Genomic DNA, 18,512 nt, shown 5'->3' with positions numbered 1-18,512 from the left:
GTCAAAAGCCAGAAAGGGTGAAAATCTCTGTTTTCGACTTTAACAATATATTGTATTTTAGAAGCTTTTTCTATTAACCATTGTGTCAAATCTTCATCTGAGAAGTAAACAAAGCTGTCAAATAAATGTAATGGAGTAGAAAGTACAATATTTCCCTCTGAAATGTAGTGAATTGTATTTTCTTATAAAGTACAAATTAGCATAAAATGGAAATACTCAAGTAAAATACAAATACCTCAAAATTGTACCTAATTAGTTACTTTCCACCATTGGTAATAGAGCACACTGTCTAATTACATTTAACTGAGAAAATGTGTTTTTAGGGAGTGAAAATGTTAGTTGCAGGGTAACATTGGTGACCCACTGATAGGGTAGTCATTAAGACAAAAAAAGTATTTTTCTTTCAATACTTTAGTTTATGATGGTAAACATTAGTATTATATTAGTAGCAAGCAGCTTTCATGGTGGTAGCTTCTCTGACTTGTTTAAATTTGATGCCTAGATGTGTTTTGATCTACAAATCACCAAATCAATACCTGCTAGGCTCTAATTACAGGAGACAGTTGTGTAATCTTTGTTTCAAATTGTAGCTGACACTAATTTATTGAGACATGCAGAAGAAGATACCCTCCGCACATGAGTGATCCTTCTTGCAACAGCATTTCTTCACATCATCTCTCATTTTCTCTCCCACCTGAGTCGCCTCCATGTGACTCACAACGCTGCACACCGTGCCAGTCCGTGCCTCTGAGGATTCAGTTCCACTGTGAAAGCTGTTAATGTATTCTATAATGATTGCTGTGCTTTGAGGGTGTCTTTTTGTGGTGGTGGCAAGTGAGAGGAAGATGAGGATTAAATGCACAAAGTACAGAGTGAATTTTCATATGCACCTCTAGCCGACTCAAATTGAGTTTTAGGAGAGAGAAGTTTGAATGTCAATGTTAAAAATGTCAGTGAGTGCAGCCCTTTCCTCCCAGTACAATACTTTTATTATAACGGGTCAATGCTGTGCCAAAGCAAAGTGTATGATCCAACCTCGATGCGTATGACCTTTTCAGTAACATGATAGAACAACGACCGGTCCAAACTACCCCTGAAAGACCTTTTGAAAAGTTCTATTGCATGATATGGACTCAAACTGGACTAAAGTTAAGATAAGTAGGCCAAAAGAGAATCAATGTAAGAAAAAATTCATGCAGAAGAGCACGGATGAAGTGCATAGCGTGGGTTACTTCTACTGGACAGGATGGATAAGCTTGAAAGATGTTCTGAACCTGAATTTCCCCAGGCTAGATTAAAGTTTTATAGGAGACCCTTCCAAGCCAGCTGGAAATCTTGTTTTAAGTGTGGCTTTCACATTCTTTTCAAATTGTGTCCTGAAAGGCCTTCCCACACCTAAGAGTATGTCCTCTTTCAGCCAAAATTCAAACCAAGGCTGGTGTTACAAAGCTTGGGTTTTGTGACTAGACATTATGTAATGCAGTATTACCCAGTAATCTTTCAGTAATCTTACAATTTTACAGGGTTAATCTTATCAGGGTAGGTGTCAATCTTTCATGGAATGGCTGCTAATTATCTCTATTGACGTTGCAATAACATTTTTGACCACTTGGGGGCAGCAGAATGATTTGTAAAAACAACACTGGTTTATTATTACCTTTTAGTCTAATGCACCACCCACCCTGCATATACAGTGGAACATAAACATCAATTTACAGTCATGTTTCTGGCCACTAGATGAGTCTTCACTTGGTCTAACTTTCTGACTCTTTAGCTGCCAAATGCTCCATTATGTTCACCAGCTATAGTCGCCAACTGTATCTTCTTGCTGTTTCATGATGGGCAGATAGTGTAGATGTTGCTTTGGGGTTTTTTTGCTGCTGACAGGGCTGATAAGAGCAGTGAGAGTGAATTAAGACAGTGACATTGTGGGTCGGAAAACAAAAAATAATGAACTGACAGATGAGGTGTCAGGTAATAGCACTACATGTGACCACTTTCACACTCAGGTAGTCAAGTGATCCACTGCCAATACAAAAAAAAAAGATTACTGTGGCTTTAATTACAGATGTTTAAATGATGAAATTTAAGTATTGACTTTTTCTGTTTTTAATCAGAGAATCTGAGTAATTTAATCTACTTGAGGCAATAATAAGAGTTTGATTTGATGTCATTGTTGCAAGAACACATTGAGCAGTACACGTAGATATGGAATAGCAAGGTTATTAAGAGATACAGCTGAAAGGTTTTATTGTAATCTGCTGATTTGGAAGTACAAAAGTCGAAGGCAACATTTACACCAATTCCAAAGGCAGAAAAATGGCGATGTTTTGGTTACAAGGATCTTTTACCAAGGTCCTGAGAAAAGGAACTGACTTTTTTTTATTTTAAAATTGAGTTATAAGAAAAGAATCTTTACACTCCAAGATGAATAACGCATTAATGCCCGAAAATGAACAGATAGATGCGCCTCACAAACTGGTTCGTGCGACAGCAGTAGGATCATTTCAGTAGAACCAGATGAGAGCACCAAAGCCATGCCCAGTGCATTAGATGTCTATTCCAAACCCCCCACTTGCACATATTAACACTTTCAGCACGAAAGTCTGGGTGTGAGTGAATTTTTTCACTTTTAAATACTGGCAAGTTCTCCTTATTACTTGCAAACTGAAAATATTCTTAGGGTGTCGCTCTTACGTCTGAAACAAATGTATAAGTGTAACACAGTCTGTTTGATCTAACACAGACAGTGTTGTGGGAGGAAGCCATGTTCAGTGGTCTAGCAGTTATTTCAGGGGAGCATTGCGCAGCAGGTGGGTTCTCAGCCTTTGATCATAGTACATGCTCATACTAATGTCAATACTCTGTGTCTCATAGTGAGACACCTTTCATCCCCTCCAAATCCTTCTTTCAGCACCAACACCCTCATTTTTCACACTTGGTCTTCTCAAGCTACAAAATAGATTTTGTGTGTGTGTGTTTGACTGCTCTGCCTTCCTGAATCATCCATTGTAGGATTAAGAGTGGCAAATGCAGAGTTCCTGTAGTATAAAGGGAGTATTCAGAGGTGAAATGGTGCATGTAATCCTCTGTCAATGTACGACAAGTACATGGAGATTAGGCTGCAAACTGTTGTTGGTGTGGGTCTTTTCAAATACTGCAGGCTGTCTCCATCTACTGGTCTAAATCTGATTCTGTTGGGGTGCCTTTGTGTGTTGCAGCAGTATACTCTGGCTATGCTCAGATTATAAAATGATACCAGAAAAAAAGAACATCGCCCTAAATTCTAAATGTTTTATGGCTTGCACTTTGAGACTCAAGCAAATGTTGCATTTTACAAGTGTTAAATGCTTCTATTTGTCTTCATTTCCACAAAAAAAAAACTTACTATAAAACCAACTACAATAATTATCTCTATCCATTTACCATTTCATCTAAAAAGGTATATTTCACCTTCCTGATGTAGAATATGCAAATATTTCAATGAATCAAGATCTTGATTCGTGTAACATTTTGCATAGGTTGCTAAATTCCCAATTTGGTCATGATTTGGCCATTCTTTGTGTTGTTCTGTTATATTTTCTCTCCTGTGAACTGGCTTCCTTTTTCACTTTAGTTAATTTGACTACCCATCTGCTGTGAGTCTATTCTTGTTGTTAAGGTTTCTGAAGGTTGTTGTTTGGTTAAAGGTGGGATCAGGACAACATGACACCTTCTTTACCATTTCATGGGTTCACACCAATCACTTGCCTTTAATATGTTTTGCTACTATATTAGTTTTAGTTTTAGTTAGTCATTATATTGAGGGCCAGACAACAATATAACAAAATTTAGATAGCACTCACTGAGCCATAAGAACATTTAAGACAATTAAAAACAATTTGAGACATAAATAAAACATTGGCAATCTATAAGAGCAATAAAGTGCAATATGCAATTTTAAGGTGCAAACAGTAGCAATGCTTGTTGTAACAGTAGGTCATGCATACTCTGGGTTAGGGTTAGGGTTAGGGTTAGGTGTGTGGGTGAGTGGGATGAAGGGATCAGGTCATGTGCATTAGTTTAACAGCTCGGGAGAAGAAGCTGTTTTTCAGTCTTGTAATGTGTGACTGACACAGACAACTTTGACATTTTGTTTTTGAGCTCTGGCTTCTCCTGCATCTTGAATTCTTTATCTTTACCGTTTTGTGTATTTATTTATTTTTTTTAACAATTTACATAAATGCATCGTTGAATGCCTTTTTCTGCATGTTTGCATCCTCAGATATGTTATGATATGAGTAATCAGTGCAAATTTTAACATTTCTTCCTCTTTGTAAGTTTTTCTGATTGATTCTTTCAGCTTTATGGATTTAGTTCCTCTATCTGGAGTGTTCAATGAGGTAAACAGTAATGCAAATACTGTTGACTGTTGAAAAAGTTGACATGTCACATTTCTGCTTTTCCATAGGCATAAATATGATCTTGCACTCATATATTTTTTCACATAATTTAATTAGTTTTATTTTGTGTTAAAATATCAAAATAAAAATTGTAAATAATAAATATAGTTAAACAAAGATAACCATTCAATGTTCGAAAAGGGTGTAGAATGAAGTAACTTTCCTAGTCCTACCCCAGTTTTAAACTTTACTATGTATATCTGCGGTCCATTTCTTTTTTCTCCATCTTCTCATTTTTTCATACATAGGTGAAACTCTCTGTCTCTCACTCTTATCAACTAAATTGTGTTTTTTGGTTTGGTTTTGCGTTTTTCAGGATGGATAACCGATTCTCTCTTCCACAACTCACAGAAGATCTTTGTTATACTATTGAAGGTTTACAAGATGATATTTAATCTACTCACAATTTGACATATTTAGATCTCTGTAATGTTTTATATTCTTTCAAATGTTTCATTATCTTTGAACATATTGTGTTATATTATAACATTTTATTTAACTATCTATTTGCTATATTAAAAATTGTTACTTTGTATTTCTTGTCTCTTTTGTATTGGTCTCTCCAACAGTCACTTTAAGATTTAAGTTTTATTTCAGATACATGAACTCCGGTCAGATCAGATAACATTTCATGCCAAAACTTTTGGTTTCACAGTGACTCAACATGGAGCCAAGTCATCATTCTAATCATGCATCCTCACCTTCAACTTCTTGCTTTTATTATCAGATCTTTACTCACAATAAGTTGCATTGAGATGATTTGCATGGAAGTTTGAGTGGAAGTCCCACATTCACTGCATGCTTGCTCAGCTGCACTGACAAATTATTAGCTGAAAATCATTCATTAGAGGCTTTTTAGATTGTTTAATACTTTGCTTTCATCTATCAGAAAAAGCTTTTACACCTGGAAGTCAATGGATTTCAGATACTTGGCTATCATTAATCACAATACGTATCTCTTTAAACCACTCACACATGTTTACCAGCATGACTGCACCTGTTGTTCTCAGTGGGCAGCAGACTCCCATCCTCCTTCTTCCAGATATCTGTTTTAGTTGTCACAAAGCAGAACAAAAGTAACACCTTTTTGCACATTACTTCCGGTTCCAACAGCTGCACAGTAATGCCTCAGTGTAAATCTCAGACTGATCTCAGTATGTGTGAAACCTTTTAAACCTAAAAGAAGTTGATCCTCCACCACATTTTGTTGTGATCCGTCATTACTGTCCCTCTTTTCTGATATCCTCTGATTAGCTATGTTAATTGATCAAAGTGGCGTCATTGACTTAGACCACAAGACTTTCTCATACCTGTTACGGAACAAAAACTAATCTGTGGTTGTTTCTGGTGCACAGTGTTAATCATTTCAAGCATTCATGCTGGGATTGAGTGTTACTACTTGTCTAAAACTGAGAGGCACACGGACAGATATGAGAACTGAACCGAGATGAAATACTGAAATCATGACTTGTGCTCAGTGGAGAGTAAAGCACAGGTTGTGGGGCTGCCCGGCAGTTTCAACATGATGTTGAGAAAGTGGGTTTAGTCACACCTGCTAAGTAAAATACAGCAGTAAGACAGTAAGACTCAGAAATGCATAATACCTCTCAACACTTAGTCACTGATGGCGAGACAGATTGTCACTACCTGGGTATGTTAGGGTTCTATCAGTATGACTTTTAAAAGACTGACTTAATATGAAATATTGAATACAATTTTAGAATAGGCCATTATTAAATAGTTTTACATTCGCAAAGTTTGAACTTAGATAAGTAAAATACTTGTCCATCTTAAAAAAGTGACACCAGACACTGAAACACAATGAGGCATCAACCACTACAAACCAGAACATTTGGGCTATTTTAGATGCAGCCTCTTGTCAAAACCGTTTTTTATTTATTATTATAATAATTAATTATATAAATAATTTCACAGTAGACATTTTCCCTTGTGTTAGAACCCCGCCTTAACAATGGCTGTGTACTTTCAAGTGTCCCACTACGCCAGGAAGTACAATATCAGCCGAGAGAGATTTTAGCTTTTGCATGATAATTTGAGTGGAGATGAATTGTGTGTAATCAAGTCAATCCAGGGATGTTATTTGTGGTCAAAATACAACTGCATGTTGCAGCTTGCTATTGCCGGTACACCTTTTTCCCCCCGCTAAAAATTTGGCTTGTCACAGGAGGCACAATTACATTAATCAGTCTGCACACACAATACCTGGGCTCAGAACTGAAACAAGTACAGTAAATGGACTGTAGTCTAATGCTATTCATTGATTGTTGATTTCTTGCAATGACATGTCAAACTTGTACTGTGAAAGGGTCTATTTCTTGACAAAAACTACAGACTGGTGACGAAAGAAAAATCATTCTCTGTGGCAAAAATGCTAAGCAGGCCCAGTTGATTCTGATTTTGTAGTGACTTTGAAAGAGGTTTGAATGTTGGGGCACGGATGGCAGGAGCTTCAGTCACAAAGTCTGTTCAACTGGCTGCTGTTTCAACAGGAACAGTGACTAAAGTGACATTTGAATTTAGAACTGTGGAGAAGACATCAGTTAATCGTTTCCGAAGTTGTGGTTAACAACACTCATTTGTTGACCATGATGTTCGTGCATTAGTGTGATATGTGAGGAAAAACAGAAGAGCAACTAATGTTGAAGGTGGCTGAGAATGTCAATGCAGGACGTCATCAGACTGTCAACAAACAGTCAGTTAACAGTTACACAGAGAGGGATGTCATGATAGAATTGCAGTGCTTAAACCCCTCATTACAAAGACAAATACACATTTGAATGTGGTGGAACAATCACAGGCACTTGTTTACAGAGATGTGGACAAAGTGGTATGATCAGATGAGTCATCTGTCACCATATTCGTGACAAGTGTGTGAGGGCATGTGTGGTGTTCACCAAGAGAATGGTACAGGTCTGAATGCTTGACCCCTACAGTGGTGGCTCTTTAATGTTGAGGGGGGCATTTTACTGGCATGGTTTTCTCCAATTGTGCCCTTAGAGGGAAGGGTCACTGCAAATCAATACAAAGTCGTTGTGAGTGACCACCTTTAACCTATGAAGAAACATTTCTATCCTGATGGGAGTGGTCTCTTCAAGGATGATGATAGCTCCATCCATAGGGCACAAGGGGTCACTGAAAAGGATGTGAATCATATGCTATGGCCTTCACAGTCATCAGATCTCAACACAATTGAACACCTATGGGAGATTTTCGACTGACATGTTTGGAAGAATGGTGTTCATCCTTCCAGAAGAGTTCAGAGACTTGTAGAATCAACGCCAACGAACACTGAAGCTGTTCTGGCACATGGTGACCCAACATTTTACTAAGATACTGTATGTTGGTTTGTCCTAATTTGTCACCATGTGTACATTTTAAACCAAGGTGAAACAAGGTTTCTGAAAAGTACAAATGGTGGGATACAAGAACATTGTATTGAACATTTCTAAGCACTAAATATCCCTCATAAAAAGGGGATTAGTGTAGAAGTAAGGAGTGTTTTAGTGGACTTTCTGCTGTATTTTTCACCAGGAAGCAAGTCAAAGACGGTTCTGTGGTATGATTAGACAGAAACTGAGCTTATTGCCCCCTGTACATAACATTTTATTTGGCACAACACAAACGTGTCACATCAGCAGAAATGCACCACAACCACTAAGTCTGAGGCTGGCAAAAAAGTTTGTGACAAAAAGAGGGTAACATGAATAAAACAAAAACAAAAAATACTTGTAGAAACTGCTTCAGTCTGACACTAAACTGGGACTTGGGGGAAAGATGTATTTCCGACAAGTTGACTACACCAACCATAAAACCAAAGTTAGAAAAGAATAGTTTCACAACAATTAAGTTAATGTCCTGAAGTGACAAAAACCTCAGTCCAGTCCAGAATTTGCAGCAGCTTGAGCATTATAGAGTTTTCAGTTTTGTAGTTACGTAGTCGTAATTAAAATTGACAGAAAAATATCAGTGTCAAAACATTCTAGATACATCTACTTTGATTCAATCTTAACAACAATGAAAAACACATAAGAGTCAGATGGGGCTTATTTCTTTCTTATAGGCACTGTAGTCTAATCTTAGTGTGTGTGTGTGTGTGTGTGTGTTAGGGTGGAGGGGTAAAGAGAGGGGTCCTCCTCACACACACAAGGGGGAAGTCCCAAATCAGGCAGTGAGTTTATACCCAAATGAGCCTCCATGTTGAAATACAAGCCGGTCTCGCACTCATCTTCACACCAAGGACTCTCTCAAAGCTTTTTCATCTGGCCAGGTAAGAAATCCCTCTCAACATTTTTATTTTATTTATTTTATATTCATGATAACAACAGTAACATCAGCAGGACGAGTGTTGCATTTTCAGTAGTTGTGGTCCAGGTGGGACTCGAACCCTCAACTTCAGCCTTTGTTGTCGCAGTTTCTAATATGTGAAAGTGATGAAAACAAGAGCTGTGGGTGTGTGGTGGTTCTGTGATTACCAGATACATCTTCACTTTGCTTTGAACGCCGTTTCCTTCTGTCTACAATAACACAAACAAACACAATAACAGACAATGAAGGTGAGAGCGAATATAAGAAGCTTACAAAGTCTCTCTAAATGGCATACCTAAATGTGTTAAGAAGACACCAAACAGAGTAATGATGTCTGTTTGTAGGGAAATAAACACTTTTGTTATAGATATTTGTGACTTTGTGTTTATGATAATTATAAATGACTTACTGTCCTTGAAGTCTGAAAGGGGGGGCGTGAGGAAGACACTGAGTGCTGATTATCAGGGTGTGACAAATATACTCTAGTATATATCAGGCTTACCACTGTCTGTTACTGTGTGTGTGAAAGCAGCGGAGGGTGGAGGAGGTTTAGATGTATGTCTTTCACAGTCCGCTGACTCAGTGTTCACTGGAGTGAAGAGGACTGTGTTTGAGAGCAAAGAAAAGACTTTCTGAGAAGATGGAAGTTTATGTAGTGCAGCTAGAGGGAAGTATCGCTCACTGCCTTTTATCTACAAATCCATTGAAATGTGTACTTCTTTTTTGCAGTTTTCTCTCCAAAAAAAAAAGAAAAGAAAAGAAAATGCCAAAAGAAATGGGTCTGCTTTGCTTTTGAGGTGATAGCAGAGACACATTTTTACAGTTTAACAGCCTCTCCCAAACACATCCAGTGTACACCATATAAGGCTGTGGTTAACTGTTGCAAGTGCAGACTTCATGATGTTGTCTCTGCAACTTCCACACATTAGTGCAGCTCAAACTTTCATATTTAAACCACGTATTACACATATGAAGCAGTAGTGTAGTACAGTGTAGTGAACTGTAGTGATGTATAGTACAGTATACCATTGTAGTACAGTATGATACAGCAAAGTATAGTATAGCATAGTAATGTGCATCAAGGTGTAGTAGCGTATACTGTATAGTACTACAGTGTTAGGTTTTATAGTACAGTACAGAACAATTTAGAACTGTATATGGTTTAATACTACAGTATATGGTTCATTACTGTATAGTGTCCTTAAATGTATAGTACTATACAATGCAATGTAGGAAAATGCATAGTGTTGTAAAGTACAATATGGCATAATACGCTATAGTGTACTTAGATCTATAGTCTAGTATAGCATAGTCTAGTATAGTACAATATGGTACAATACTGTATAGTATAGTGTAGTAAAGTACAGTATGGTATAATACAATGTAATGTAGTAAAATGTATAGTGTAGTACAGTACAGAATGGTACAATATGGTATAGTGTAGTAAAATGTACTGTGCAGTATAGTACACTATGGTACAATACGGTATAGTGTAATGAATTGTATATTGTAGTATAGTATATATGGTATGATACAACGTAATGTAGTATAATGTACAGTATAGTATAGTATACTATAGTAATGTGCATCATAGTGCAGTATAGTATAGTGTAGTATAGAATACATAGTATAGTATACTTTAGGACAAGATAGTACGGTGTACTGTATAGTGCAGAAAGATAAGATTTCATTGATCCCCGATGGGAATTTCAGGTGTTATAGTAGCTGAGCTAATCTGAATACATACTGTATATAGAATATCAGACTATCAAATGTAAAGGAAACTAACAAATACAATACAAAAATTAAATACAATAGAAATTGTGTATCCAGTATTAGTCCAAATATAAAGTGAAGACGGGTAGGAGAGAGACACAATGACAGTAGAATATGCAGTAGTAGTATTCCATGGTAGTACCGTATAGTTTAGTATATTTAAGCCATATTTTGACTAAAAGATGCAATTTGCAACTGTGAACTTTGGTAAATAGTACATTTCCAACTTTTTTCTATAATAGAGCAGGTTGTCGTATCAACAGCTACAGTATGTGCTACTAATATAGTCAGTGTACCTAGGGATAAATGAAAAGATAACTTTTGTTGTGATTTGGCGCTATATGAATAAACTTTAATTAAACTGAATAGATGATTACATGGATGTTCAAGGGTCTGGTGTTAGATATTGTATGTAAGCTACATGTGCATTGTATCATTCACATCGTCATAGCTGCTCACCTTCTACAGCTGTTTCCTCTACAATAGTTAGATAGTTTTATGGTCTTTATGTTCATCTGCAGACTTGAGGCTTTAATATTAAAGTGATTCTTATTCACAGAAACATGAAACTAACATATTAATAAACCTCTATTTTATGTATCTATGTGTGTGTGTGTGTGTGTCAGTGTGAGGGTTATCAGGGCTGATGGCTACAAACTGCCCTGAGGGTGAATACCGGGATCCCTTGGTCAAAAGTTGTTTGGCCTGTCGTGCTGTATGCATGAAACCACAGATTATCCCAAAATGCAGCAGATACTGCGGTGAGTACAGCCAAGCAAAACTTCATTTATATAACATATTTCATTCTAGGTGGACACCACATGTGCTTCAAGTGTGTGATTTCACACACTTAGCTGCTTTGGCAAACTTATGATAGAATTCCTCATTTTTTCACATCATATCAGTAGCCCTGGATCAACCTTTGTTCAGTCCTCCCCCGTATATATCTTCATTTCATCATTCTCTCTTCTGTCTGCTGCTCTTCATCAGTAGCCATCAGCTAGGACATCTCCTGCTACTTTTCTCTTTTCTTCTTTGGTGTAGACTCATTTAGTCTTTTGAGCAGCTTTTGCTGGACATGAACTCTCAGCCAGATCCACAGTCAAGTGTGTCTGATCCTGGTTCTCTACATCAAGGAATGGCAAGCGATTAAAACGTGGGTTTAGGACAGCAGCTTGGATATGGTGGTCTGGAGGCTCCCAACTCTTGCCAGTTCCTTGCCTTAATTTTGTCATCAGTGCTTTCATGGTTATGACATGGTGACGGTGGTAGGCTTTCATTTTCAATTTGAAAGAAAGTAGTCGCCAGTCTTCAGAAATAGTGCAGTGACTTTCATGTAGACCTCCATCTTTTGGGGTTCCCAAACTTTTTTAGGACTATAACCCCTCAAAAGAAAAGGTTTAACACCTTAACACCTTGAAAACAACACCCCCCAAAAACTTGCATACTCTATGTGTATACAAGCTTTCAGTTTTAATGATTTCATGTTATATATTACATTATATTAATATAAAATTGAGCTGCTGTGCAGATTTGCCGATTACAAATTTTACTAAACAGCTAATACAATTAAATACATTATTAAATTGAATGCATTTCTTCAATTAAAAAGAGCTTATTTAGTTAAGGAAAAGACAAACTAACAAACCCCCTAAATAAGGTTTGGGGTATTTTAATATGACTGCTGCAGGTCTGGTAAGTTTAATGTCTGCTTTTCATTGATGCCAATAATGACAGAGCCAAATAACACTAATATAAATGTCGTGTAATGAGTGAATGGGTATTAATGTAATTTTTAAAAATGAGATATTACAAGTATGACTTTGTCGGGTGTATACCTACGGAGCCCCAGATATGTCATGGGGGGAAAAATAATAAGTTGTGGCCACGAAATAGCAATTAGTTCCCACAAAGTACTAATTTGTGGCCACGAAATATTAACTCGTTCCCACGAAATAGGTAATTTGTGGCCACGAAATATTAATTCGTTCCCACGAAATAGTAATTTGTGGCCACGAAATATAGCTGTGCACAGCTGGATGAGCAAATCAAGCGCAACTCCTCAAACAAAGACATTTGTGTTGTCAAAGACATGAAATACAAAGACATTTTGAAAAGCCTGGCATTGGAGGGATTCATTATTAGCGAGAGGCATCTCCACAGACTATTAAGAGCCAGGTCGCTGCACCGGCGTAGGTACGACTTGGATTGACTTGATTTGCTCATCCAGCTGTGCACAGCTATATTTCGTGGCCACAAATTACTATTTCGTGGGAACGAATTAATATTCCGTGGCCACAAATTACCTATTTCGTGGGAACGAATTAATATTTCGTGGGAACGAATTAATATTTCGTGGCCACAAATTACCTATTTCGTGGGAACGAATTAATATTTCGTGGCCACAAATTACTATTTCGTGGGAACGAATTACTATTTCGTGGGAACGACTTAATATTTTGTGGCCACAAATTAGTACTTTGTGGGAACGAATTGCTATTTCGTGGCCACAACTTATTATTTTGTGGGAACAAATTGCTATTTCGTGGCCACAACTTATTATTTTTCCCCCCCATGACATATCTGGGGCTCCGTTGTAGAGTTCTTTTAATCGGCGCGAAAATTCAAAGGATGTGATATGTTTGCGCGCTCCCGAGTGCCGTGCAACTCTCCCGCTACTGTCAACAAACAACCGGCATAAGGACAAAGCAAGCACAACTAAAACGGTGCTATCCAGTTATAAACACGCTACAGATATTAGCTCTCCAGCTAATAAGACGGCTACCAGCTGCCATTAAACCACAACACATTTCACAACAAAACACATTTCACAACAAAACACCACCGCAATGACTTGTCGCCCGGCCGCTACCGAGTACGAACGAACACACACACACACACACACACTCAACTAAGCAGCTAAGCAAACAAGCTCCAGAGAAAAAGCAGAGCATAACCTCCCCGTTATGTGTTTTTCTGTCATTTACCCTAAGGTGGTTCATAGGTGCGCATCAAATAGGGAGGGGGCGGGGCCTCACTTGAAATAGTTTCGCGCCACGCCCACGGGCATGCATGCATACAAGCCTTATTGTGTGACACAGGTGTTACTTTCTACATACAGAACCATTAAGCCATTAATCGACTAGTTTTGTTAGTCAGCTCAGATTCAGTCTGTTGATAGCTGAGTTCCACCGTTTATAAATGTTAAAACTTTCCATCTTGATGGTCTGACCCTTTTTAAGTCACAAGTGCACCAACTTATGCAGAATGTCACTTACTTCACAACAGTTGTATCCTTCCTACCTCAGCTTATGGTGACTAACCGCTGAGTGCAGCTAAATGATGCATATCTGTACAGTAGCCTATCACAATGAAGAAGACTATCTGCCCCAACATCACAAAACTCTCCAAAAGAATCACGACAGGACTAAGGGGACTGCCTTTCCAGAAAATATAAAACTCAAACAAGAAAATGAAACCTGCTTTCCATTGTGTGTAACATGACTGATATGAAACAGAAACACTGGGTAGCCTACACCAGTAACATTGGGAACCAAGGTCAAGTGAAATGAGAGAGGAGCAATCATTTTGGAGGAATTATTTCCTTGCCATTTGTCTGATTTGCTTTGGAAACACAAGAATCATCCTCTAGTTTATGGATATAATGTTATTCCATACAGAAAAGTGTCCTCTTCTGTTCATTTTTCCTACTTTTGTGTCCTCCTGTTTTAGTATCAGAACATTGTAAGTCACAGCCTGGCCACTACTACGATGGTCTGCTGAAGAAATGTGTGAGCTGTTCTCAGGTGTGTGGCAGACATCCAGCAGAATGCTTCCAATTCTGTCAAAGTGAGTACTGACCTGATTAGAGACTTAATTATATGGTCAACTAATTTTTCTTCTGAGACAAAAAGGTTCTGCTTTGTTGGTTTGTTTAGATGTCTAAAGGTTTAAATGGTAAAGAGGGAGGTCTGGTCAAACTACAAGGAAGGGCATGCAGCATAAAGCTAACAAACTTAAATACATATGATGACTAGAGCTGAATGGTATTTGGTTTATGAACTTGAAGAACGCTTTTTTTGGTCATGCTTTGGTGTAAAATGTGGGTAGTTTGGGACTCCCTTGTGTCCTGGGGATTAGTAACATTCTTGGTTAATATTCAAAATACTGTTAGAAATGTGGGTATGTCTTGTGGTAGATGGACAAGAAACCTGGATGTTGCTTTTGATAGAGATATAAGTTGTTCTAATATAAAATGCTTGGGTGCACTTGCTGTCTTGAAGGTCTTACACCACATGAACGGATGACTGAGCCATTTGTCACGATGGCTCCATCAATTCCCATGACCACTAATAAACTCCTGGTTAAAATTACCTCACACATCCCGAATAAAATCCCAGAAAGTTCCAAAGGGTTTGTAGTATCGACGGCACTGGAAGACCCCACCATCGTCCTCTACTCCCTCCTGGGTCTATGCATGGTGTTGCTGCTGTCTAGCTTGTCTCTAGCCCTGGCAGTTTTGATAAGGGGAGGCAAGTCCAAAAAGTCCAAACAAGGACCTAAAGCAGCTAATCTCATGCAGGAGCTTGTGGTCCAGCCAGGCCAAGAGGTTGGTCAGCAAGGTGGTCAGCCAGAGCGACTCTCCAAAGGTTTGTGTGGCATTAATTTGTATCTCTGTATCTCTTTCTTCTGCTTATATGTCCATCCCTCCACATGAACTACACCTTCCAGACTAAACAATGTATCATATCTTCTCACAGACCCCATATATAAAGTTTTACTTGTACCTTGCTTTCATTTTACTCTGTGAACACAATGAGTAGGCGACTAATTAGGCGACTTTCTATCAGAAAGGCTCTGGACCATATTTTTTAACCAAATGATAATGGAGAGTTAACCACTAGTCTGAGACGTTGTTTCATGGTAAATAGTCAAATTTGACCATGAACACTGAAATGAAAGGGGAGCAATGAACACAGGAAGAAGGTTAATACAATTCAAAGCTCCAATCTGTGTAACACAGTAAATTAGTGGTTTAGCTGGATTATGGTTTTTGTTAGGACAGTGGTAAAATCATGTACAGCAGTTTTCCTCCAGGTGGAGCTCTTATCTTTTATGGTCATCAACTGAGAAAACAAATTATTACATGGTATTAAAAGTATCTTAATAAGTGTCTCTAAATTGCAGTTAAAAAATCTTTGCATGTGTTTCATATGTGTGCACACTGCCCTCTCCTGTCTTTCTTCAGATTGTGTACCAATTTCAAGCCTTCCCACCGACCGTGAGCCACTGGAGGACTCCAGCCCTACTGAGACCTGTGTTTGTGTCCACTGCTTCCCTGATCTGACAGCACTAAGCCAGAGCAATGACAGGCCAATGAGAGCACCTTTCTCTTTCTGCCAGCAAGCTGTCCTCCAGCTGCCCCAGGTCCAAAAGGGAGGCCCCCGCTACCCTGAGGAGAGCTTACACATCTCTGGACTGGAAGCACAGGAGGAGGCGGCAGTGGGATGAGGCTCATGTTGCTGTCCTTCTTATCTGTGCCTCACAGGAAAAAATGGAAAGAATAAACATGTCAGCAACACATCAGAGAGATTCATCAGCATACCAAAAGAAAAGACAAAAAAAGAACTGTTTGTTGCTTTGAAAAGAGAAATAGCGGACACTGTCTCAACATGAGGCAATATTTTGTAAGTGTTAAAAGTTGTTAAAAGGAGTGAATGCTCACCCACCACCTCTATCGACTCGCAACATGCAGCAGCAGTGGGAATGCTTCATCAGTAATTAGTATTAAAAAGCCTATCTTTATTAAAACAACCTATTTAAACAAGTGAAAGACCAGCTTCCCATTAGGAACATTTCAAAAACTGTTGTGTGGTTGATTTGTATTGAATGTGAAAACTCCATGTTTTCTTCTTTGATGATGATGAAATGTGCAAGTTTTGTGCCACAGGGCAGTAAAAAGAAGTATTACTGCATATTTCAAAAGTGGAAATGTTCACTTATTCAGAATATATTCTTAATGGTTAGGGAGAATGTATGTGGAGAGGTCTTACAAGGTCATTTGGGAGTGGAGGACTGACACGTTAAGGCCTTGAACTCTGAGTGGACTGCAATGGACTGTTGAAGATGAACCGATGCTTGACTTCACATTGCATCATGTCTTCTGTTAGAAGTCACACTTGAACACGTTACAAAGAATCCTGCTTACTGAACAATGACATGAATGTACACTGTGTGCTTGTGCGAAAGGAAATAACCAGATAGTCACTTAAACTATCTTGACATGCGCAAAAATAAAGAATACAAACTGGGAGTGTGTTTGATAAAAGTAAAGAAAAAAAAAGTTGTTATTGGCACGAATGATTTGCTTTTCAACCTACGATCTTTCCATTGTGGGAACAGGACACAAAGGTGGAACAATTTTACAGGTTGCACTTTCCTCTTACATACATGCCATTACTTATGTGTGAAGAGGTTTCTATGATAAAAGGGGAGGGAGGGGGGGGGGGGGCACAATCTTCACTAGAACCAATCACGCTGCTTTGTCTCACTGATTTCCTGTAATCTACCATGCCAGGCACTTGTGACAAGCAAGGCCTGACTACTGCCAATGACAGCCTGATGTAAAACTAGAGGTAAGAGTAATAAACACAAGCGAAACAAATGCCTAGAAACATTTGATGGTTAAAGCTTTGGTGCATCAGACATTTCTACAAGGTATTTTAGAAAGTTACTGCCACACAAAGATATTACTTACATGACTTTAGCTTGGTGCTTTTCCAGCAAAACAAGAGATGCCCCATATATAAAAACACAACAGTTGTAATTTACGCAGTAAGCAGTGCTGGATTATAGACCAGGAGCAGACAGGATGAAAGGCTAAGGCCTTATGTGTTACTGTAATGGAATTAATGCTCATGATGGAGAATTTTGAAACTATTTCCTACAGTGATGCACATCAATTTTAAAATCTCATAGGATCTGTGGTAAAGCACATTACAAAAATGACTTCAAACATGTCATATCTTTACATGTGCTCACAGTGAGTGTAATAATGTGCCTTTCTTTTGTGCTACCACTAGGAGTCACCAATGTTTTGACTACATGGGGAATTTTTGACAACCAGTTTAAATGCAAATTGGTGGAGCAGCAGATGCATGAGCTCATAATTTAGTTAAAAGTCTGCTGTCATATACATGTGCAGCTACTAATACAAATATGTAAAATATATCGACCCCATGTAAAAAAAAAAAAAAAAAAAAAAAAAAGAGGGGGAAAAAGAAGATGTGATAAAAGCATTATCCAAGTATATTTAACCGTTGGAGGTGCTTGATCAACTAGCTATTAACTGCTGATGTAGCGCACAGTACTGTTGCTATGGTTTACTGCTGTTTAGTTTAAGCCTCAATTAGATACGAGTAAAAAATAAATGAATGAATCTCATGAAATTACAAAGAAGCAGCACAAAAAGGCATTTACAGATATAGATTTTTCTTTATTTAAGTGTCTTTCCATCACTGTGTCCAGTTCTTGCAGCAGTTACATATGTGTGTGCGAGGAATGACTGAATGGGTCAAGACGAGTTTCTTCAGATTCTTATTATGACCCCCCCCACCCCACCCTCCCACCCACCCTTTTGGCCAGATCCAGCGATACAGAAGAACAAATCAACTTTTGAGGTTCGTCTCTTACATACAAACTGTACATATATACTTTTACATACATCATCAACATGTGGAAATCAAACAAAACAAAAAAAGAAAATCCTATCAAACTGTGATACCCAGCTCAGACGGCATGCTGAATGCAAGTACTGATTCAGTACATGAACATAATACGGAACATACGCACGCGCACGACACACGTGCATACACACAGCAACACATACGCACTTTGTTTTTATATCTTCAAAAATGTCTTTACACACATTTTTATACAAACACACCTACACAGAGCTTTTTTTTGTAA

At 38.2% G+C, this 18,512-nt stretch overlaps 1 protein-coding gene across 1 annotated transcript; it reads left to right on the top strand.

Annotated features, from left to right (window-relative positions):
- Positions 1-11,190: 11,190 nt before the first annotated feature.
- On the top strand, positions 11,191-16,055 carry LOC128381174 (tumor necrosis factor receptor superfamily member 13B). Its single transcript, XM_053341122.1, has 4 exons — positions 11,191-11,305; positions 14,277-14,393; positions 14,828-15,193; positions 15,793-16,055. Exons 1-4 carry the CDS (start codon positions 11,191-11,193, stop codon positions 16,053-16,055), a joined length of 861 nt encoding a protein of 286 aa, XP_053197097.1.
- Positions 16,056-18,512: the final 2,457 nt, after the last annotated feature.

The sequence above is a fragment of the Scomber japonicus genome, chromosome 20 (genome assembly GCF_027409825.1).
Source record: "Scomber japonicus isolate fScoJap1 chromosome 20, fScoJap1.pri, whole genome shotgun sequence".
Taxonomy (NCBI): domain Eukaryota; kingdom Metazoa; phylum Chordata; class Actinopteri; order Scombriformes; family Scombridae; genus Scomber; species Scomber japonicus.
This window is presented reverse-complemented; position numbering and strand designations above follow the sequence as displayed.